Source organism: Carcharhinus amblyrhynchos, chromosome 13, assembly GCF_965287045.1.
Source record: "Carcharhinus amblyrhynchos chromosome 13, sCarAmb.v2.hapA, whole genome shotgun sequence".
Lineage (NCBI taxonomy): Eukaryota > Metazoa > Chordata > Chondrichthyes > Carcharhiniformes > Carcharhinidae > Carcharhinus > Carcharhinus amblyrhynchos.
This window is the reverse complement of record NC_137336.1, coordinates 63349712-63374416: the sequence shown is the minus strand read 5'-3', so window position 1 is coordinate 63374416 and position 24705 is coordinate 63349712. Positions and strand designations below refer to the sequence as shown.

The following is a 24705-nucleotide window of genomic DNA, read 5'->3' as shown; positions in this document are numbered from 1 at the left end:
CCAGGAATCGAAAGCAGGCTCCTGGCACTGTGAGGCAGCAGTGTTAACCACTGTGCCACCATGTCATGTAAAGTGTTATGGGGGTAGTAGCTTGTGTAAAAGGCACTGAATTGCCCAATCAGCCATGGTTGTATTAAATAGTCATGTTAAATCGAAGCGCTGAATGCCTAGGCGTGTTCCTATGTTCCTATTATCTACTGTGTCATCAAGGGTCAATCATGTTTTAAAATCTAAAATAGGAGCAACAAGTATTTGTGGCCTTTGGTCCCAAGTACTTAAGAAATTTCTTTAAATTCACAGAGACTTCCAGGACACTCCTGGAGAGATGGCAGCTGGATGACCATCTCGCCTTCAAAGACAAAGACACTGTGACCTATGCATTGAAGGACACTTTTCCCACGTGTCAAGCAGGTTATATGCTTGAGTTCCTGGAGTGGATCTTGAGAGCACTTGGGAAGAGCAAAATGAATTGTTTTTTTAAGGCATACTGCAGATCACATGTAGGAAATTATAAACAGGCCAGAATGAAGTCACGGCTGAACTTACACTAATTGAACAAAGAAACAAACTCAACTCCTGCAACCACGTGCATGAGAATTGGAATCGACCGGAATGTCTCCTTATAAACCAGAAGGGGGGTGGTCCTACAATGTAATATATTTAAACAGAAAAAAAGCCCAATCACGTTTGCAAGACTGTAAAACGGAAGAATGCTCATCCAGGCGCTCGGATCGAGATGTATCGTTCACCCAGACGGTGCTTTTAACTTAATGGACAGAGCTTCACACTGCGGGGGGAGGATCCCCGCAGCTCGTTTCAACCGAGGCTCCCTCCTCCCCTAATGTACAGGATAAGTCAAGCTGAACAAATCAAATAGAAACAGTTACGGGTATTTAGTATTTTAGTGGGGAGGGGGGGGGGAGGGGCTGTACGGGTAAAGGAGGGAGTCACTTGTGGACACCGGCATTGGAGGGGCTGATGGCTGAGAGACTGGGACCGATCCAGAGACCCCCCGTCCATCTCGCTCAAGTCCTGTGCTGCCTGGCGCTGGCTGGCTGTGTAAATGCAGCGGGCGGAGGTGAGGCGTGTCTCTGAATGACTGTATATGGCATCAATGTGTTGAATCTGACCGTTAGTGCAGGCATATGTGTGTGCGAGAGAGAGAAAGGGAGAAAGCAAGAAAGTTGTTTTAAATCTGAGCGGAGAGGGGAATGCAGAACAAAAATGCTTCAGACTTCTTTTGTTTCTCTCGTCTCCTGATTGTGTGAATCTCCTCTGGGAGAACAGGACATTAAACTTGTTAATCACAGAACATCAGGCTGAGTGAAAAGGAAGCACTCAATCCCACTATAATACAAACCTCTCTTGTATTTGAGGATGCAGACGGAGGGAGATCATATTCTGTGAACTGTATTATACGAATAATGATGAGGAAATGGCAAGAATTTTCCCCAGCCCAAACTCCAACTCCGCTAATGATCAGAGCTCGGAACTTGGGCAGTTCTTTGTGGAAACGGTGCGAGTGATATTGCTGCATAGTGGTATTACTAACTCTGTAATATCGCTGACATATGCCGGGTGTGTGGATGCAATGTGTGCAGTGTGTTTGAGATGTACATTTGTGCATTTATTTGAATGTACTATATGTCTGTTGTGTGTGTATGTTTATGAACATTATGTGTACATACATTTATACGTGTAAATGCTTTGTGTGGCTACGTGATTGTATGTGTCCCGAGGCCATGAACAGCGCAATATAAATGTACATTCTTTCGCTTAGGTTTTTGTGAATATGTGTGCATTATATATACAAAATTATGGAACTGGCAAGCTGAAAGGTCATTCAGAGTTCAACATACTGGGAAATTAACCTGTCTGAAATTGAGTAGAATATAGATTAATTTCAATACTAACAGCATGTTGTGAATAAATCAATCAGAAGTGAAGAGATAAGATTATTAGTTTTTCTGCTGGACTGTATGTGTTTTTTTTTGGGGGGGTGCGGTGTGACGAGGGAGTGATAGTCTCAAAATGTGGGCATTTATTGCCCATGAGAATTGCACTTGAGGGGATGAACTGTTGCAGTCTTCGAGGTGAAAGTCCCACTCGCTCCCCCCCCCAATAGGACTATTGGGTAGGATGTTCCAGGATTTTGATAAGGCAGCAAGAAAAGGATCTCCAATTTGGGATGGTGTGTGGCTTGAAGGGGAAGATAGAGATGGTGCTATTCCCAGGTCCTTCTTGGTGGTGGAGGTTGCAGGTTTGGAAAGGTTTGTCCAAGAAAGTTACTGCAATCCATATTGTAGGTCAGTGGTTCCCAACCTGTGGTCTGCAGACCACTGGTGATCCTGAAGCTATTAGGGGGGCTCTGTGAAAAAAAAACAGCCTTCTCATTAGTTTGTGAAACAACATCAGCCTTCTCACTAGGCAAGCATTATCTGTTTACACTGGTTGTCCCTAATGCAGGTAATTGTGCTGTGACGATTGCAACGTATTTGTGAGTGTGTATCATAAACTATTAAAAATAGCTGCGATTTTAATACCTGTTGATATATAAGTTTGAACATGTCAGCCTCAAACTATATAAAAAAAATTAAAACGGCTTGCATATATTGTGGTTTGGCAATACACGTAAAGGAAAATGTTGGGAACCGCTGCTATAGGTAGCATGCGCTGCCATCACTGTGCACTGGTGGTGGAAGAAGTGGATGTTTGAGGTGGTGTTGAGGCTATTGAATATTGTTACAGCAGCTGCACCAATCCATACAGGACGCATTCTATTGTACTTCTGCCTTGTAAGTGGCGCAAAGAGGAGTCACTGACTACTGAATATCCGAGCCTTTGTGCTCTAATTACCTCTAGCATTTATGGCTAGAATAGTTGGTATTTTAGTCTGTGGCAACCCCCGTCCACTTCACAGATATTGATGATGATGAAGAGCTGGCCAATTCTAATGCCACTCGATGCCACTGGGACATGGTTAGACTTTCTCTTGTTGATCAAAGTCATTGCCTGGCACTTGTGGCACAAATGTTACTTGCCACTTATCCACCCATTTCTAGCTGCATGTATGTGTGGACTATTATCTGCGTTAGGGTTAGGGATGTTGGTATTGTGGACTGGAAAACTGAAAAGCTGGAGTACTGTGTGCAGTTTTGGGCGCCGCACCTGCGCAAGGATATTTTGGCCCTGGAGGGAGTGCAGAGGAGGTTTACTAGGCTGATACCGGAGTTGAGGGGATTGAGCTATGAGGAGAGGCTGAATAAACTAGGCTTGTACTCGTTAGAGTTTAGAAGAATGAGGGGAGATCTCATTGAGACGTATAAGATGATGAATGGGATGGATAGGATAGAGGTGGAGAGACTCTTCCCGCTCAAAAAAGACAATAGGACTAGGGGGCACAGCCTCAAGATAAAGGGGAGGCGGTTTAGAACGGAGTTGAGGAGGAACTTCTTCACTCAAAGGGTGGTGAATCTCTGGAATTCTCTGCCCGTTGAAGTGGTGGAGGCTGCCTCGCTAAATATTTTTAAGAAGCGGGTTGATGGGTTCTTGATAACAGAGGGGATTAAGGGTTATGGGGAGAGGGCGGGAAAGTGGAACTGAGCCACGACAGATCAGCCATGATCTTATTGAATGGCGGGGCAGGCTCGAAGGGCTAGATGGCCTACTCCTGCTCCTATTTCTTATGTTCTTATGTTCTTAAACCTTGTTTTAATCTTGAACACCCAGTGTCACACTGAAAAGTTCTCAGGTCGGGGACAGACCTGGTGCAGAATTAAGGTCCCTTCGCTTTGCACTAACAATAATTTTGATTTTAACTTTTGGCGGGAAAAGGGGTGCTATCCAAACAACCTAGCAGCACTCTCTCATGTTGGGATGAAGGCTGGTGACTTGGGTGAGATCCTTCTGTGTAACCAGGCAACCGAAGATGTGGGGAGGAAGATAGTTTTTAAAAAATTCTGGGTAAAGCAGAGTACAGTCAAAACAGCAGTGCATAGATTAAGGAAAATAACTGCTTGGAAGAGTACAAATTTGTCATCACTCATTTTGTGGCATTCTATTCATTGAAGATCAGCAGCTATAAAAATGATGGTGCATTTAATTTTTGTTCAGTTGTAAAATATTTTACTTATGTGGTCTCTTTGCAAGACCGATGGCTCAATTCTTCACTGACTGATCACTCATATCCAAACAAGAGAAGGTACTGCATCACCATCAGATTATCTCAGTCTGGAACAGATTTGGAACTTGGCACCTTGTTGGGTCAAAGGCTATAGCTGAACCATTGGTTGCCCATTCGGCATTTGCTGGTTATGCATTTCATACCCATTGCAGGCGCAATGCTGCCCCGCAATTACTGCTGTGATGCCCGAGCCAGTTATGAGATGCCGGATTGAATGTGTACGTTGGCAATGGTGTCTAAAGTTCACCACAGCATTTCCTCCACCCTCCCCCATCAGTCCTACTCGTGCCTTTTATGCTAGAATGACCTCAACACCAGCATCCGACTGGTAATTGTATTCAAGTAATCATCTAAATGGAGCTGATCTGAGATTTGTTAAATGGATGCATTCATAAATCTTCACCCTCTAGCCAATGCAAGGGCCAGCATTCTAATCAGAACAGAGCGGATCTGCCGAGCAATTATGCACAGTTTTCTCAACTAGAAAATGCCCCTGCACTGTTGCTTCACTAATATCTTTTTAATAGCCGACTTCTGTTTGTGTATAGGCTGTTTCAAACTATGCATCTTTTCTACAATACTTTCCTTTGGGTTGGGTACCTGTCCACATTTGAAATCAAACAGTTCAACTTTTAGATTAAGGATGTGATTGCATTGGAGGGGGTGCAGAGGAGATTCACCAGCATGCTGCCAGGGATGGAACATTTAAGTTACAAAGAGAGGTTGGGTAGATTAGGGTTGTTTCCGTTGGAGCAGAGAAGACTGAGCGGGTGACCGGATAGAGGTGTACAAGATATGAGGCACATGGATAGAGTAAATAGGGAGTAGCTGTTCCCCTTAACTGAAGGATCAATCAGGAGGGGACATAGGTTCAAGGTGAGGGGCAGGAGGTTTAGGAGGATGTAAGGCAAAACCTTTTTATCCAGAGGGTGGCGATGGTCTGGAATGTGCTGCCTGGGAGGGTGGTAGATATGTGCGATCTTCTTGGAGATCCTCTCCTCTTGGAGCTGGCAGTTTGCAGTGTGGATGGTAGCCATGACGTGGACACATGGTTACCATCGATACCGCAAACTGTCAGCTCCAAGTGGAGAGGATCTCCAAGAAGATCGCGCATATCGACAAAATCTCACTAACACTCCTGGCTGGAGTCAATACACATCTCTTTAACATGTGCTTAACTCTCTCTCCACTGACGTTGCCTGCACCTTTAAGACTTGTTTACCTGTCAAGACTCGCATTCCAACCATTATTTTGTAAATTGAGGTTGTGTCTTTATGTGCCCTGTTTGAGAACTGAAATCCCACTCACCTGATGAAAGGGCAGCGCTCCGAAAGCTAGTGGCTTGTGCTACCAGTTAGACTTTAACCTGGTGTTGTGAGACTTTTTACAGGGTGGTAGAGGCAGGTTGCCTCACATCCTTTAAAAAATATCTGGATGAGCACTTGGCATATCATAACGTTCAGGGCTATGGGCCAAGTGCTGACAGATGGGATTAGGTGGGAGTTCAGGTGTTTCTAATGTATCAGTGCAGACTTGATGGGCTGAAGGGCCTTTTCTGCCTTGTGATTCTAAGATGTGAACCTGTGCCAGTTTATGTATCCACAGTACAACACACACAAATTTAATTCTGTGCATTGTGCCATGGAAACATTACCAGAAGTGGTTCATAGATTCCCCTACAGAGCAGAAGGAGGCCATCTGGCCAATCGAGTCTGCACCAACAATCCCACCCAGGCCCTATGCCCATTACCCCACATATTTACCCCACTAATCCCTCTAACCTACACATTCCACAACACTAAGGGGCAATTTAACATGGCCAATCAACCTAACCTGCACTTCTTTGGACTGTGGGAAGAAACCTGAGCATCCGGAGGAAACCCAGACACAGAGAGAAAGTGCAAAGTCCACACAGACAGTGACCCAGCCTGGGAATCGAACCCGGATCCCTGGAGCTGTGAGGCATCAGTGCTAACTACTGTGCCACCATGCTGAGGTTACTGAAAGTTTAAATGAATTGTCAGTATCAACAAGGATGATCCCAGTGCAGGAGTTATGCCTATTAGGAAGGATTGAGTAGGCTGTGGCTCTTAGAAAAAAATAAGTTTGATCTGTGATCTAATAAAGATCATTAAGATTACAAAAGGGTTTAATAGGGTGGACAACAGCAACAAAAATAACTTACATTCCTATTTATGAACCTTTGTGAACCTTTAGGAAGGCGGGATCAGGGTATTGAATTTGATGAACAGCCATGATCAAAATGAATGGGGGAGTAGGCTCAAAGGGCTGAATAGCCTATTCCTGCTTCTACTTTCTATGTTTAAAATAATGAAATGTTCTAAGGTGCTTATAAAACAAGGTATGAAACTGCGCAATGGAAGTGGATATTAGGAGAGATAATCAAAGAAGCACTTTTTAACTGAGTGTCTTAAAGGAGCAACGTGAGGTTGAGAGACAGAGAGATGCAGGAAAGAAATTTCAGAGCATGAGGCTGAGGCAACTGAAGGCACAGCCGCCAATTGTGGAGTGATTATAATTGGCAATGCACAAGAGATCAGAATCAGAGGAGCACAGATGTCTTAGAGTTTTGTGGATTCGAGGAGATTAAAGAGATTGAGAACTATGAGCCACAGAGGAGTTTAAAAGAAGGGATGGGAATTCTAAAATCATGATGTTGATTTACTGGGAGCCAGTGTAGTTCAGCAAGCTCAGGGGTAATGGGGGAGTAAGAGTCATTTCAAGTTATAGCAAAAGCAGCAAGGTTTTGAGTGAGCTGAAACTTAACCTGATGGTAGAGAATGGGAGACCAGCTGCGTGCATTGAACAGTCACATTTAGAGGGAATGAAGGCATGAGTGAGAGTTGCAGCAATCAATGAGCTGAGGCAGGGCAGAGTCAACAATGTTACGTAGGTGGAAATAGCTGGTCCAAGTGAAGGCACAAATATAAGGTAATCAGTGGAAGGCTTACTTTTCGTTCCCCCCTCCCACCCCTTGGCCTCATTCAGTAATGCTGTCCATTGACTTCCAAGCCCTTGGCCCAGTTACCGTCCCCTTGTAGCTTAGTTAAGTGGCAGTTTATAACATGTGAGCTGAGATAGTGAGTGTCAGCAGATTTTCCAACTCTAAAGACCACATAACTCTGTCTGACCTACCCTCATACATGAGTAAGTGTTTGAGCAAGGGGATCACAGGATTGTGACCAGGAAGCTTGGCTGACATTTCTTTTGTCTATCTTATCCAAAGGGAACTGACACCAGTTGTACAGGTGCAGACGAAATTGAGTTAGTCAGTGTAGAAGAGGAATTAAACTTCTGGATATTTTAGAAATTTAGCAAAAAAGGAATAAGCTATTATATTAAACTGTAAACTGAAGACAGAAATCTAGGCTAATATTATCTGGAGTGCAGTCTCTTTCTAAATATAGATTTATATCAGTGAAATGTTATAAAAGAATTAATTGCGTGACGTTTGCATTAACTAACCCTGGTATAGTGTCCCTGATGAGCTGTTAAATCATCCCATTTTGACTAAAAGTTAATAGGGATAGGTGAGATGAATGTTTGGTACCATAAGTTGGCGGTGTCTACATTGCCATATAGTTGAAACATAGTCGAACCCTTCATAAATTAAACTCAATGGAAATGAATAAAAGTAATTTAAATAGGTAGTTTATTTCATCAGCATGTATTTACTATGTCTACTTAGTTGAGCCACATGATGGCATTTTTTAACACTCCTTAGTTATGAGCCACATTTCTTATCATGTACTCTTCCCAACTGAAACAATAGGAAAGAAAGGCTTTCATTTAATTTGTAACTGCCATGGCCTCAGCAGGTCCCAAAGCACTTTATAATTAATGAAGTACTTTTGAAGAGCAATCGTCATTGTAATGTGGGAAACATCCCACAAAACAGGACTGGAGTAAGGATCTCAACATCTGTTTTTATGATGTTGGTTTCAAGGTAAGTATTAACCTCGTCATCAGGGAGAACTACTCATAAAATTATAGAATCTCTACAGTGCAGAAGGAGGCCATTGACCTATTGATTCTACACCAACTCTCTGACAGAATGTCTTACCCAGGCCCTCTTCCCTGTTCTATCCCCCAACCCTATACATTTACCATGGATAATCCATCTACTCCACACATCTTGGGACACTAAGGGCAAATTAGCATACCTAATCAATCTAACTTGCATATCTTTGGACTGTGGGAGGAAACTAGAGCACCCAGAAGAGACCCACACCGACAATGACCTGAGGCTGGAATCGAACCCAGATTCCTGGCATTGTGAGGCAGCAGTGCTAATCATTGTGCCACTGTGCCATCCTCTGCTCTTCAAAATGCACTCATTAGATCTTCTCCATATCCTTTTGAGCCCGGACTGGGTTTAGCACTTTAATGACAGTATTTCTGACAGTGCAGCACTCCTTTGGTACTACAGTGGAGTGCCAGCTAGTCTTGGAAGTTGAGTTGAGCACATGACTCAGCTGTGAGTCCTATATCACACTGACAGTGAGCTGACCAGCTTCCAGTGATTTCCATATGACTAGAATTGGATCTGGGGATTTAGGGGAATTTTAGCATAGCAATGCCATCAACCTGCCCCCTTCCTATTATTCCCTAGACCCCATTTAATTCCATGCTTTTGTTTCCATTCCATTTTGTGTGTTTACAAGCTATAGTCATCCTCATAGGAAGGAAATACAAGTGGTTCCATTCAGAATGTCAGATTTCACTGTGACCTGGGCTGGCTCTTCCTGACTTATGCCCATTTTCTCTCTTTTCTGGGGAAATCAATCATCCTTTTATATCCTGTGGGTTTAATAGGCAGGACATTTCCAACAAGCGGGAGTTTTCTGTGGAGAGGTGGATCAGTGGTATAGGTCACTAAACTTATAAACCCCAAACCTAGAATGATGCTCTGGCTTGCAGGTTCAAATCCACCATGGTAAATGGTAAATTCTCCTGTGGCAGGCATGGGTGAACTGAAAAAAAAGTCTGATAGTGCAGGAGGTAAACTATCTGAATTGAAAAAGCAGATTCTGTTTGGTGGTAGCAGATCTATCCCTGATGCAATTCAAGGGCAAATAATCTTTGCAAGAATAGATTATACTTTAGGTATCATGCTTGTTGTGAATATTCACACATGTGTACACACATACACACATGTGCAACTCTCCCGAGAGCAGCCACCTGCTTCAGCTGTTTGCTGGGATCCTACTTTGAAGAGATTGCACTAGTAAAACCACAGTATCTGCTGCAAATTATATTGAGCCCTTAGTGTTGGAAGAATGTTGCACATTTGGGAAGAACAGTTTTCCTTTGGAACTTGGCTGAGACTGAGGTGCAGGTCAGCGTTGTAGCGGACTCTCAGTTCCCCAGCCACAGACTAAGGAATAGTTTAATTTCTATTTCCTTTGAAAAAGATCACTGCTTTTACCCACTCACTAACCACAGAAAACGCATTAAACAGTCAGCCTGACACAATGTCAGCATTTATCAGATGGATTTCATCCTGTGTGTTCTCTGAACCTTTATTTGTAATACTGGTGGCCACTGGGCTTTTTCCTGGAACTGTTCCATAGTGACGTCAGGGTAGACAATCTGCACATCGTAAGCTACTTGGAAAGGATAATTGAACCAAACCACCTGCAATTATAAGGTGTTTGACAACCAGGGCACATAACCACTGTGCATAGCCCAAAATTAGAAGCTTAACTATCACATAGTTACCAATAATAATCCAGTAGACTATTCAGAACATAACATAAGAACATAAGAAATAGGAGCAGGAGTAGGCCAACTAGCCCTTCGAGCCTGGCCCGCCATTCAATAAGATCATGGCTGATCTGTCGTGGCTCAGTTCCATATTCCTGCCCTCTCCCCATAACCCTTAATCCCCTCTCTTATCAAAAACCCATCAACCCGCGTCTTAAAAATATTTAGCGAGGTAGCCTCCACCACTTCAACGGGCAGAGAATTCCAGAGATTCACCACCCTTTGAGTGAAGAAGTTCCTCCTCAACTCTGTTCTAAACCGCCCCCCCCTTTATCTTGAGGCTGTGCCCCCTAGTCCTACTATCCTTTCTGAGCGGGAAGAGTCTCTCCACCTCTATCCTATCCATCCCATTCATCATCTTATATGTCTCAATGAGATCTCCCCTCATTCTTCTAAACTCTAACGAGTACAAGCCTAATTTATTCAGCCTCTCCTCATAGCTCAACCCCCTCAACTCCGGCATCAGCCTAGTAAACCTCCTCTGCACTCCCTCCAAGGCCAAAATATCCTTGCGTAAGTACGACGCCCAAAACTGCACACAGTACTCCAGCTGCGGCCTCACCAATGCCCTGTACAGCCGCAGCAAGACCTCCCTACTTTTATATTCAATCCCCCTCGCGATGAAGGCCAGCATCCCATTCGCCTTCCTGACCACCTGCTGCACCTGCAAGCTGGGTTTTTGCGACTCATGCACAAAGACCCCGAGATCCCTCTGCACCGTCGCCTGCTGCAGTTTTTCTCCACGTAAGTAATAATCCTTCCTACCATTATTCCTACCAAAGTAGACCACCTCACACTTGCCAACATTAAATTCCATTTGCCAGTTCCTGGCCCATTCGCCCAGCCTACCTAGATCCTTCTGTAGACTCTCACCACCCTCCACACAATTTGCCTTTCCACCAATTTTGGTGTCATCAGCAAATTTTGACACCCTGCACTTGGTTCCCTCCTCCAGATCATCTATATAAATGGTAAATAGCTGAGGCCCCAGCACCGACCCCTGGGGCACTCCACTAGTCACCATCCGCCAATCCGAATAGCACCCATTGACCCCCACTCTCTGCTTCCTATTTGACAACCAGTCCTCTATCCATGCTAACACCCTACCCCCAACTCCATGCCCCCTGACCTTCTGCAATAACCTCTTGTGAGGTATCTTGTCAAACGCCTTCTGAAAATCAAGAAAGACCACATCCACCGGCTCTCCTCTATCCACTGCCCTAGACACATCCTCATAGAACTCCAGTAAATTTGTCAGACACGACTTCCCTTTAATGAAACCGTGCTGCGTCTGCTCTATCAAGCAGTTCCCCTCAAGATGCCTCGCTATTTCCTCCTTGATGACGGATTCTAACATTTTACCTACAACAGACGTTAAACTAACAGGCCTATAATTCCCCGCCTTTTGCCTGGCACCCTTCTTAAACAACGGTGTAACATTAGCCGCTTTCCAATCTTCTGGCATTTCCCCGGAATCCAGCGACGTCTGGAAAATAACCACCAAGGCATCCACTATCACCTCCGCCATTTCTTTCAGGACCCTCGGATGCATTCCATCCGGTCCTGGGGACTTGTCCACAATCAGCCCCTCCAGTCTGTCGAGCACCTCCTCTCTAGTAACAGTAATGTCATCGAGACCCTCCAGTCCTATCACCTTTCCATCTCTAACATCCGGCAAATTATTCACGTCCTCCTCCGTGAAGACCAAAACAAAAAAGTTATTCAAGACCTCAGCCATTTCCCCATCCCCTACCACTAAGCCCCCCTTCTCATCCTCTAAGGGACCAACATTCACCCTAGCCAGCCTCTTCCTTTTTATATATTTATAAAAACTCTTACTATCCTTTTTTATATTAAGCGCTAGCCCAGCTTCATAGTTTCTCCTACCCTTCTTTATCAACTTCTTTGTCAATCTTTGTTGACATTTAAACCTCTCCCAATCCTCTTCTCGCCCACTACTCTTAGCTACTCTAAACGCCTCCGCTTTTAATTTAACACTTTCCTTCACCTCCTTCGTTATCCACGGCTGATTACCTCTCCTCCTACGGTCCTTCTTAACCATCGGAATAAATTTCTGCTGAGCACCAAGAAAGATCTCCTTAAAGATCCTCCACTGCTCCTCAGCAGACCTACCTTCCAACGCGCTCCCCCAGTCCACATTCGCCAATTCTTCTCTCATCCTACTGTACTCCCCTCTGTTCAAACAAAGGACGCGCGTCCGGGAACCCAGTTTCTCCTCCTCCACCTGCACCAGAAACTCCACCATACAATGATCACTCTCCCCAAGAGGATCCTTCACCGCAAGTTCTCTAATTCTACCCGCCTCATTACATAGCACCAGATCCAAGATAGCTCACTTCATCGTCGGCTCCAACACACACTGTTCAAGGAAACTATCCCGGCAGCATTCCAAGATCTCCTCCTCGAGCCCACCGCGTCCAACATGGGTCGACCAATCAATACGCAGATTGAAATCCCCCATAACTATGGCCGTCCCATTCCTGCACGCCGCACTTATTTGCGCGTTAACAGCCCGCCCCACCTCCAGATCATTATTCGGCGGCCTATAAACGACACCCACCAGCGTCTTCCTCCCTTTGCTGTTCCTCATCTCCACCCACAACGATTCCACGTTCTGCTCCTTGGCTCCAATATCATCCCTTGCTACCACCCTGATGCTATCCTTAATCAGCAGAGCTACGACCCCCCCTTTTCCCTCCCGCCTATCCTTCCTAAACACTTGATACCCCTGGACATTCAGCTCCCAGTCCCTGTCACCTTGCAGCCACGTCTCTGTAATGGCCACCAGATCTTATCCATTTGTGTCGATCTGCGCCACCAACTCATCCACTTTATTCCTAATGCTTCGCGCATTCAGATAAAGCACCTTCATCCCAGCCTTCACCTGGACCTTATTTGCTGGAACGCCGCCAACCATACTCACGCCCCCTATTCCCTCTATTATTGGGACATCCTCGGCCTCTATCCTTACCTGTACCGTCTCCTTAACTTTAGACCCCGTAATGTCACCTACCCTCACACCCTCCCCCCCCCCAATTAGTTTAAAGCCCTGTCTACAGTCCTCTTTACACGATTCGCCAGCACTCTGGTCCCAGCACGGTTCAGACCAACCCCATCCCGCCCGAACAGGTCCCACCTACCCCAATACTGGTGCCAATGCCCCATAGGTGAGTGACATAGATACATTAAAGGGAAAGCTATCAGAAGAAGAAAATAATAGAAGGATATGTTGATGGGATTCACTGAAGTAGAGTAAGAAGGCGCTTGTGTGGAGCATTAACATTGGTACAAACGAATGGCCTGATTCTGTGCAGTCAATTCCATATAATTAATTCTCATGTAGCACTGCATTGGAACAGTGAAGCACAGCGCCGATATCCATTGTGATCTTCTATGAGCAGTTGTACCTTCAAGCCACGTAAATCATAGAACACCTACAGTATAGAAGGAGGCCGTTCGGCCCATTGAGTCTACACTGACCACAATCACACCCAGGACCTATTCCCATAACCCCACACATTTATCTTGCTAATCGCCCTGACACTAGGTTAATTTAGCATGGCCAATCCACCTAACCCGCACATCTTTGGACTGTGGGAGGAAACCGGAGCACCTAGAGGAAATCCATGCAGGCGCGGGGAGAATGTGCAAACTCCGCACAGACAGTGACCTGAGGCTGGAATCGAACCTGGGTCCCTGGTGCTGTAAGGCAGCAGTGCAAACTACTGTGCCAATTTGCCACCCTGGAAGCCTTCGCTGGTGGCCAGGTCTGTCTCATATCCTTCCTTTCCTTGGTCACACCTTTATGATCATTTTCCTGAATGTAAATTTACTTTAAGCCAATTTTGGCACAACTGCCCAGATGATCCAGTCTGCCATTCTAGTGATGCTCCATACTTTAGATCTTCACATGTTAAGTTAAATATTTTTTAAAAAACTTTCTACTGTAGATGAAACTCAATGTAATTTTGTAGTGACTGCGACTGGGAATTTCTCCTGCACAACTGGCATTATGTCACTGGGTGTTTGGCTAAACCACCTTTATACACATAAAGGTAAGGATGTGAACTAGTGTCAACAACACCTCACTCCTGAGGGATTTCCTGACAAATACAAGAAGTATAATAATTCAGCAACACAATAACATGACAGAGTCATAGGATATGCAACTCCATAAATATTGAACCCTTAGAATCATACAGGACAGAATGAAACCCTTCACGCCATCATGCTTGTATCAGCTCTTTGAAACAGCTATTCAATAAGGTTCACACCTCTGCTCTATCCCCCATTACCCTCCAGTTTTTTTATGTTTTAAGTATAGATTCAAGATATTATAGCTTTGATCCCCTCCAATTTCCTGTGCTGTACTTTGACAGCATCATCTGAAAACATAGCATCCACATGTTTGTTTTTAAGTTTAAGTATTAGTATCACAAGTAAGGCTTACATCAACACTGCAATGAAGTTACTGTGAAAATCCCCTAGTCATTGCACTCTGGCACCTGTTCGAGTACACTGAGGGAGAATTTAGCATGACTGATACAGTCAACCAGCACATCTTTCAGACAGTGGGAGGAAACATAAGGACATAAGAACATAAGAAATAGGAGCAGGAGTAGGCCATCTAGCCCTTCGAGCCTGCCCCGCCATTCAATAAGATCATGGTTGATCTGAAGTGGCTCAGTTCCACTTTCCTGCTTTCTCCCCATAACCCTTAATCCCCTTGCCTATCAAAAACCTATCAACCCACGTCTTAAATATATTTAGCGAGGCAGCCTCCACCACTTCAACGGGCAGAGAGAGATTCACCACCCTTTGAGTGAAGAAGTTCCTCCTCAACTCTGTTCTAAACTGCCCCCCTTATCTTGAGGCTGCGCCCTCTAGTCCAGAGCACCCAAAGGAAACCCATGCAGACACAGGGAGAACATGCAAACTCTGCATTAATAGTGATCCAAGCCAGGAATCAAACTTGCATTCCTGGTGCTGTGAAGCAGTAGTACTAACCACTGTGCTGCCGCACCTAGCTCTACCTGATCATTACTTCCATTGCCTCTACATTGTTAGATTGCTTGTCTGAAATAATAAGTTCTATTCCTATTATTATGGACTCAATCCTGCACTTTGGCTGTGATCTGAACAGGTCCATTTACAAGTTTAGTGTCTTGACTCTGAGGTGACTTCTGACTTCATTTCCACACCATCACTGAGACAATCTATTTCCAACTTTGGAACATCGCCTGACACCGCTCCCATCTTCTGCCTCACCTAGTCTGTTGCCAAAACCCTCATCTGCTCCCAAACCTGACTATCTCAGTGCACTCTAGCTGGGATCCCCTCATTCTACTTTCCATAAACTTGATCATCCAAAATTAATTTGCCTACATCCTAACCTGCACCAAGTCCTGTTAACTCATCACCCACATTGACTCCTAGTTAAGTAACATTTAGATTCTTAAATTCTCATTTTATTTTCACATATTTCTATGATCTCACCCCTTCATAATTCTATAACCTCCTCTGGCCATACAACCCTCCAAGATCTCTGCACTCCTCTAATTCTTGCCTCTTGAGCATTCTCAATGTTAATTGATTCACCATTGGTGATTGTGCCTCCAGCTGTCTAGACCCTCAGCTCTGGAACACTCTTCCAACCCCTCTTCATCATTCTACCTTGTTTTCCTCTTATAAGATGCTTGTTAAAACTGATCTCATTGTTCAAGCTTTTGGTCATTTGCCCTAATATCTCTTCATATGACTTGGTGTCAAAATTTTGCTTTATGACATAAAGGGATATGAGGATAATGTGGGAGAAAGGCATTGTAGTGAGTGATCAGCCATGATTGAATTGAATGGTGGAGTAGGCCCAACAGACTAAATGACCTACTCCTGTGGTCCTATAATGTTCCGGTGAAGCACCTCAGGGTGTTTTATTACATGAAAGGTTCCATATGCAAGTTATTGTTGCTTTGGGAGTAGAATGACATCAAACCATTAAGCTCAGCTTTTGGGAGTTATGCCTTTCTTTTCTGGTTAACCAGGAATGTGACAGAAGTGGAAGCTCATCAGCAGACCTAGGAATAACTGAGAGGGCCCGTCCCTGCATTTGCTCAATACGGAGTGAAGATACACCCTTCACTTAGCAAGCACAGCTTCGACAGGAACCTCAATATGGATATGGAGGTTGGGGGAATGGTGCTGCGTTTAAGCACCATGTGAATGACCAGCACAGACATGTTTTCCGTTGCCTTGTTCATCTCCCTGTTGTGTCAGCAGCTCGCAGGGCTATCAAGGACTGACTGGTGAGGAAGTAGCAAAAAGTGGGTAAATGGAGTAAAGGTGCCGATCAGTCTAAATATTTTTAAATAGTTATAAGTAGGCTTACATTAACACTGCAATGAAGTTTCTGTGAAAATCCCCTAGTCGCCACACTCCGGCGCCTGTTTGGGTACACTGAGGACAAATTTAGCATGGTCAATGCACCTAACCAGCACGTCTTTCAGACTGTGGGAGGAAACCAGAGCACCCAGAGGAAACCCATGCAGACACAGGGAGAATGTGCAAACTTCACACAGACAGTGACCCAAGCAGGGAATCTAACCTGGGTCCCTTGTGCTGTGATCTGATTCAATGACAACACAGACTCGAATGGCCGTAAGTCCTCTCTTTTTCAAACGTTTGCATGACAGCTCTACCCATCCATCTCCCAACAATAAGCCAATCAGGTTAACCAATCACCGACAACATGCTGGAGTATTTTCAATTTCATAGAATCGTAGAAATAGAATCATAGAAACTAGAGCACCCGGAAGAAACCCACGCAAACACGAGGAGAATGTGCAAACTCCACACAGCCAGTGACCCAAGCCGGGAATCAAACCCAGGACCCGGGAGCTGTGAAGCAGCAGTGCTAACCACTGTGCCACCGTGCTGCCCATTTTGTTTGGATTAGATTACTATTTGTAATAATCTAATCCAAAGAATCCAATTTGTTTGGATTAGATTTGTAGTAATCTAATCCATAGAATCCAATTTGTTTGGATTAGATTACTATTTACCACTTTTAACATGGGAGATTGTTTCAGTTCCAACAATTTGCCTCCCCCTTCACCCATTATTATAAAGAAACTCTCTTTACATTCTACCAAGTTTCATTGGAATGCCCCTCCCCACCCCCCAACCCAGCCTCTTGGAGTAACCATGACCTGACCTTCATTGTCTATTATAAGGGAACGTAAATCAAATCTATGCCATCATAATTTAATCTGCTAAGTGCAGGAACAAGCACTTGGGAGTTGAATCCTGTGTGCTCAGGTACTTATCATTTGACCACATTATTTCAGTGATAATCAGTTTTATCTGTAATTTTATTGAGACTAGAGCATAAAGATAGTGTCAAGAAATTCTAGATCGGTGAGCTAATGAGAACTCTGTGTAGCATGGTCAGTTATGGATACAAACAGGTCCCAGGTTTGGTCTGTGATCTATGTGGCACTGATTTGATGGCTGCCAATGTAATGATGTAATTCAGTTGGTGGATGTTATCTTACTGGGATTTGCCCAAAGCTGCAGTACCAGATTGCTGTCCAGTTAACCCTGTTTTAAGTCAATGTGTGTGGATAGTAGCTGAGAAAGATGAATGCACATATGCCAAGTGCCAGTACTTTTCCATCCAGTTGCCAACTTGTCAGCGGTCTTGGAAGGCATCAGCCGGCTTCACCATGATTGGTGTTTAGTACCAACCAATTAGGTTGGTTGTCAGATGCCCACTGGAGGTTGATGGACCAATCTTTGGGCAGAGCTTTTCAATCCTTGATCTTCCATCAATGTGAATGGAGATTTCAATGGCTCACCAGTCCCAATCCAATCAGACTGATCGAAGGCTGGGACTGAAAGATGAAAAAATGTATGAAGATTATTAACTGGAGGGTGAGACTGGTGAAAGCTAAAACCAATCTGATGGTGCTTTCTCCCACTCTTTGTTGCACACTAACTTTAGGCTGAAAAAGCATATTTTCTGCAGGTCGATTGATGATTGGCCCCCAAGTTCTATACTGCAAATAAGCAGCTGAAATTCAAGCAAAACATTTTTTTCCCCCACAAAACTCCAACTAGGCTGTGCTAAGTGGAGTTTTATCTACTTAAGTTTGTTGTTTAATTATTCATTCATGGGATATGAGCATCGCTAGCAAGGCCAGCATTCATTACCCATTCCTTCTTGCCCATGATAAGGTGGTGAGCTGTGTTCTTGAATACAACTGAACGATTTGTTAACCCATTTCAGAGGGAGTTAAGAGTCAATCAGAGGTGCCCACATGGAGAGGGGGAGTCACATGCAGACAGGAACGGAGATAGATTTCTCTCCTTAAAGGACAGTAATGAACCATTACAGATTGTAGCTTTATATTCCAGACGTATTTAATTAATTGGATTAAAGTTGCCCAGCTGCCCTGGTGAGATTATGAGCTCATGTCTTTGGGTCATTAACATTAGTGATAGATGCTGTTATTATACATAGTTATAATAGAATGGAACCTGGCTAACAACACGAGGCTATGAGTTCAAATCTCAACATGCCAAGTGGTGAAATTTAGCTCAGTAATTCTGGGGATATATGGCATCAGACAAAACAGCCAAGGATGCTCACTAATGCCTTCAGGAATGGCATCCTGCCTATCTGATCTGGTTTATTTATATATGTCTCCAATCCCACGTGATGTGGTCGATTCTTAAGTGACCTAGTCAGGCTTGCCTGGGTGCACAGGATTCCGCTCCCAAATGCCTCTTCCAGCACTTCGAGGATTAAATTATGATGGCGGGTTGCATTATTTGATTTATATTCTCTAACGTTTAGAAGATTGATCGAATCAAGCTGGTTGAAATGATTAAGGGGCTCAGTAGCATAGATACAGAGGAGTAATTTGAATGGGGAATTCAGAACACGGGAGTACAATAATAAAATTACAGTTGGACCATTTTAAAAAAGGAATCAGGAAATGGATACAGAGGATAGCAGAAATCTGAAACTCCCTGTCCCAAGGGCTTGTGGATGCTGGGTCATTTGAAGCTTTCAAGATGGATACATTATTGTTAGGCAAAGGTATCAAGGAATATGGATCAAAGGTACAAATGAAGCTGAAGTACAGATCAACCATGATCTAATCAGATAATGAAACTGGCTTAAGAGGCAGGAGCCGGAGCTTTCTGTACAATGCTTACACGGATTTATGTTTTTTCCAACTCCAGTATTAAATGATTTTTATTTCCTGTACAAGACAATGAAGCCCTTTGATGCAGTCAAAAGAGAGAGAGAGAGAGAGAGAGATGAAGGCTAGAAATCAGTCTTGCTGATAATAGGCAAGAAAGATTAATTAATTAGATAATTAACCTTTGTCCACTGTTTTGCCAGATATGTTAAAAATAATTTATTCAAAGAGTTAACACCTCTGTTAGAATGGCACACTGGGGAATATTATATCAATGAATTAAGTTTTCATCCGCTCTTGTTGCCAACAATAATCTGCAGCATTGTAGCTTTCTCAAATGCAGGGCAGGTTGAATAGCATTGAAATGAGGAAATGACAGGTCCATGTTTCACTGCGACCTTGAGTTTTTTAGATGACGTTGACTGATCGTGATTTCTTCTCAGCTTACTCTTACACATAAAAAGCTATTTAGTTAACATGATTGTGTTGGTTAAGGAAGGCCATTTGGCTCATCTTACTTCATCCAATCTGAAAACCCTTGCAACATGCCCCACTCCCATCTGTCTGGTTTTTAAGTGATTCCAGAAATTTGTCGACATTATTCCAAGTCTTTTCTTTCAAAATCATTCTTAGCTGTTTTACCATAATTCATGGAGTTTATGTATTGCCTTATTTTTCCTTCTTATGTGTTGGGTTGTGTTTTACGTTTGTCTGCTTTAAATCTCTTCTGCCATTGTCCTTGGGTAGAAACGTAGAACTGTTAGACAAAAAAATTACAAGGTTCATCTAGTTCACCTTTTACCATGCTCATGGACATGTGACACAATGATAATGGAGTTGTTGGCTAATAGCAGCAAGCAATCTCCCTCAATTAGTCTACAACAGACCTAGACATGAGGCAAGGCAAACCGCAGTACTGGACTTAAGGTGCAAAGTCACCTTTAACCTCTCAAACATACTGTACTTACCACAATTCATATCTTAAATGACTCATATACTGGGAATAAATCTAAGTTACTAACTGTTCCCACCTTCTCTCTGGGGAGCATGATTTATAGATTGACCGCTTGCTCAGTGACATATTGGGCTTCATTTTATCGGCCTTTGGGTGACGGCAATGGATGTAGAGGCTGGGGGAGGGATAGTGAGTTATGTGGAGATGGGCTGGAAATGGAAATAGGAAAACAGAATGAGCTGCTTTGAGACAGGTGTTGCCTAATGGTGGGCTCAGGTGTGGCTTTGTTGTCTGCTCTGAGGAGGCAGTCAATTTGCATATTAAGATCCCTTATTAAGGGAGATTAGACAGGCTCTCTAGTATTTTACAGGGTCAGCACAGCCTCCTGCCATGTGGGGAGGCCACCAGCTACATGTAGGCATCCTGCTTGCAACAGCCCAAGGCGCCAGTGGACTGCAGGATTCATGGCCCAAAGAGCCTGAGGGCCATGTAAGGACAATTATGGAATATCTGGTGAGTCTTGGTGGGGCCCACTTGCATGACCTCTCCTAAAGTTTCAGCTCACCGCTCCATCCTCATCTCTCCTGTTGGGGCTGCAAATGTTCCTGAACTGTCAGCTCTCTAATTAGACACTAAATCCCGCCCATCATTCTTAATTGGATAGTGAAACTGGAGGCAATTGAGAGGTGGCTTCTGGGGAAATTGCCATTTTGGTCATGCTTCCAACAAGTGCGGGCTCAGGATTCCCATTTCATCCTGACATTGGGGTCCCCAAGCCTGTGGGGAAAATCCTGGCCAACATTCCCACAGATTAATTCGGAATTTGCTCCTCTTCAAGCACACACTGTGTCCTGTGATCCCACTGTCCTTGACAAGGTGACACTGTTTGTTAAGGTCTACATTATCGAGTCCTTTTAGAATTTTAAAAACAGCACTCACATCACCTCTCAACCTTCTCTCTCTCAATGACCAAGTTGCATATTTTGTCCAGCGGAATGCACTGCCTGAGAGTGTGGTGGAGGCAGCCTGCATCAAAGGCTTTGAAAGAGAATTGGACTATTATCTGAAGAGAAAGATTTTCAGGATTATGAGGGGAAGACAGTGGAGTGGGGCTAGATGAGTTGCAAAGAATCAGCACAGAAGTGACACACTGATTGGTTTATTCCTGTGTTGTAACCATTCTGTGAACACATTTTGTAATTTCTGAACTGTTTGGCTAATTGTGCAGCGTTCCTGCTACTTCGAAGAAGAGCAATGATGTCCTCAGCCAAAATCGCTAGCACAGATAACCTTACCGTTAACACACTGTTACTTGTGGAAGATTTTCTGGGCTGACATTCGCTGCTGTGTTTCCTACAATAGAATAATGGCTGCACTGCAAATGTGCTTTGTTGCCTGTAAAGCACTTTGAGCATTCTGAGATGAGCAGCACTATAGAAATGCAAGCCTTTTTTGCATTTTTGTAACATCTGCAATTTGGCATTCAGTTTCGGAGTCCAAGACATTGGGGGCGATTTTGTGACCGCAATCATCGTCTGCAGGTATGGCAGCATATGCTCAAAATCCAGAGAGTGTGATTCGCGCCGGTGAGTTTTATAGTTCTGATCTTCTCATCTCTCGTGGGTGGAGTGTTGTGAAATATGCTGCGGGACTGCAGGAAACTCATTTTAATACATCGGTATGTCATTAGTGAGGACTCTTTCTGGGATCTTTCCCCCCCTCACCAGATGTACAGAGGGCACCGGTGTGCCATTTTACAATAGGTTCACCTAGATGTGAACCTATTGTGGGGGTCTTCCTGTGGGTGCAAAGGTGAGTGTAGTCCCTGGGCCCGAGGGAGCTTCATGGTGGTGGGGAGAGGAGTTCATTTACATGTGGTAGTGGCAGGGGATGCTGGCGACAGCCATTGCGGGATAAAAGGGTGGGGGAGAGAAGTTGCTGATGATCAGAGGCTGGGGCCAATGATCAATAGGGGGGTGGAGAAGCGATCAATAGCAGGCAGTACAGAGCTCCTGCCTCCAATCGGGGGTAGAGAGGGGGGCCCTAAGACCTCCGTCGAGGGCTGGGGGGGAAGTTTGCTCAGGTTCTGATTGCGGCCCCTTCTGCACCGTATGATGGCATGAAACTCGCCCCCTTGATTCTTTTTTGGCAGAGTGTGGTGAGATCTGGAGAGAAGATCGAAAGGTTTCTCTGGTGAGGAACACGCCAGTTTTCTCACCAGAAAGAACACTCTGCCATTTTGGTAAGATTTCACCCATTGATGCAAATTTAAAACTGTCATTGTCCCAACGTTAACTACGGGTAGCGCACTCAGTGCTGATCCGCAATCACATCCCCCTGCACTTTTCGTGCCCCGCAATTCTGATATATCTCTTCTCCCAACTACGTGCTCTTCTGCTCGTCACCATATTTCTTTCCCAGGGCATACCCTGAATCGCCACAACGTTGTATTGACCAAGTAGCTTTGTGTGCAGATGCTTCCCTCATTGGGAAGTCCCACTTTTTTCCTGTGTTCGTTTGACTCATCACTTCCTCAAAAAATTGAAAGGGTGAGATTTTTACATCCTGAATCTGACGTCGCCAGCTCTTTTCTAGCTTATTATTGCCCGGATAGTTCCCAAATTCTCTTTTGATACTCCATTACTTTTGCTGAAATTGAAGTAAGCCGATGAAGTTGACTGGATATTGTTTCTTTACCCTTTCTTTGAATAGCCTGTTTGTCCCTAGTATCCATCAAAATGACCATCAATTCCTCTGCTATTTCAACTGCTGGGGGCAAATTTATTTATTTGAAGCTTTTTCAGCCCTTCTTGGACTGCTATTCCATTTGTACTAAAATTACTAACTATACTCGGGTCTGGGAAGTCTCTCTTTTGATGGGGACCAAATGCTCAGCCTCTCAATCTGCATAACAGGTTTGAGGTTCTTGCTTCCAGTGTGGACAAGAACGAGGGCTGTGAGGTTGATGAGCAAACTGCACATGGTACAGTGATGCAGACACAGGACATAGGCAAAGAGAAGGTGAAAAGGAACGTAGTCGAAATTGGGGATAGTGGGGTTAAGGGTATTGACACTGTCCTTTGTCACAATGACAAAGTGCACAGAAGGGTGTGTTGTCTGCCTGGTGCTCGGGTCCAGGATGTCGCATCTGGGCTGCAGAGGAACCTGGAGTGGGAGGGTGAGAATCCGGTCGTTGTGGTACATGTGGGTACCAACAACATAGGCAAAATGTGAACTGAGGATTTGGGGAGGGAGTTTGAAAAACTGGGAACGGAATTAAAAAGTAGAACCGACAAGGTGGTTATCTCTGGACTACTGCCTGAACCGAGTGCTGACGGGCGTAGGGTTGATAAGATTAAGGAAGTGAATGGGTGGCTCAGGGACGGGTGTGGGAGGAATGGGTTTGAATTTTTGGGGCATTGGCACCAGTATTGGGGTAGGTGGGACCTGTTCAGGTGGGATGGGGTTGGTCTGAACCATGCTGGGACCAGAGTCCTGGCGAATCATGTAAATAGGACTGTAGACAGGGCTTTAAACTAATTGGGGGGGGAGGGTGCGAGGGTAGGTGAAATTACAGGGTCTAAAGTTAAGGAGAGGGTACAGGTAAGGGAAGAGGCCAAGGATGTCCCAATAATAAAAGGAGTAGGGGGTGTGAGTATGGTTGGTGGCATTCTGGCAAATAGGGTCCAGGTGAAGGCTGGGATGAAGGCACTTTATCTGAATGCACGAAGCATTCGGAATAAAGTGGATGAGCTGGTGGCGCAGATCAGCACAAATGGATATGATCTGGTGGCCATTACAGAGACGTGGCTGCAAGGTGACGGGGACTGGGAGATGAATGTCCAGGGGTATCAAGTGTTTAGGAAGGATAGGCGGGAGGAAGAAGGGGGGGGCGTAGCTCTGCTGATTAAGGATAGCATCAGGGTGGTAGTAAGGGATGATATAGGAGCCAAAGAGCAGAAAGTAGAATCGTTGTGGGTGGACATGAGGAACAGCAAAGGGAGGAAGACGCTGGTGGGTGTCGTTTAAAGGCCCCCAAATAATGATCTGGAGGTGGGGTGGGCTGTTAATGTGCAAATAAATGCGGCGTGCAGTAATGGAACGGCGATAATTATGGGGGATTTCAATCTACATATTGATTGGTCGACCCATGTTGGACGCGGTGGGCTTGAGGAAGAGTTCTTGGAATGCTGCCGGGATAGTTTCCTTGAACAGTGTGTGTTGGAGCCGACGAGGGAGTGAGCTATCTTGGATCTGGTGTTATGTAATGAGGCGGGTAGAATTAGGGACCTTGTGGTGAAGGATCCTCTTGGGAAGAGTGATCATTGTATGGTGGAGTTTCTGATGCAGATGGAGGAGGAGAAATTGGGTTCCCGGACATGTGTCCTTTGTTTGAACAGAGGGGAGTACGATAGGATGAGAGAGGAATTGGCGAATGTTGACTGGGGGAGCGCGTTGGAAGGTAGGTCTGCTGAGGAACAGTGGAGGATCTTTAAGGAGATCTTTCTTGGTGCTCAGCAGAAGTGTATTCTGATGGTTAAAAAGGATCATAG

General features: G+C 44.6%; 1 protein-coding gene across 1 annotated transcript in view; it reads left to right on the top strand.

Moving 5' to 3' along the window:
• Positions 1 to 978: 978 nt before the first annotated feature.
• Positions 979 to 24705, top strand: part of adam19b (ADAM metallopeptidase domain 19b) — a 142004-nt gene continuing 118277 nt past the window's right edge. Inside the window, exon 1 of the mRNA XM_080200929.1 lies at positions 979 to 1078. Coding sequence (XP_080057055.1) covers positions 979 to 1078 — 100 coding nt within the window. The remainder of the gene's footprint in view (positions 1079 to 24705) is intronic.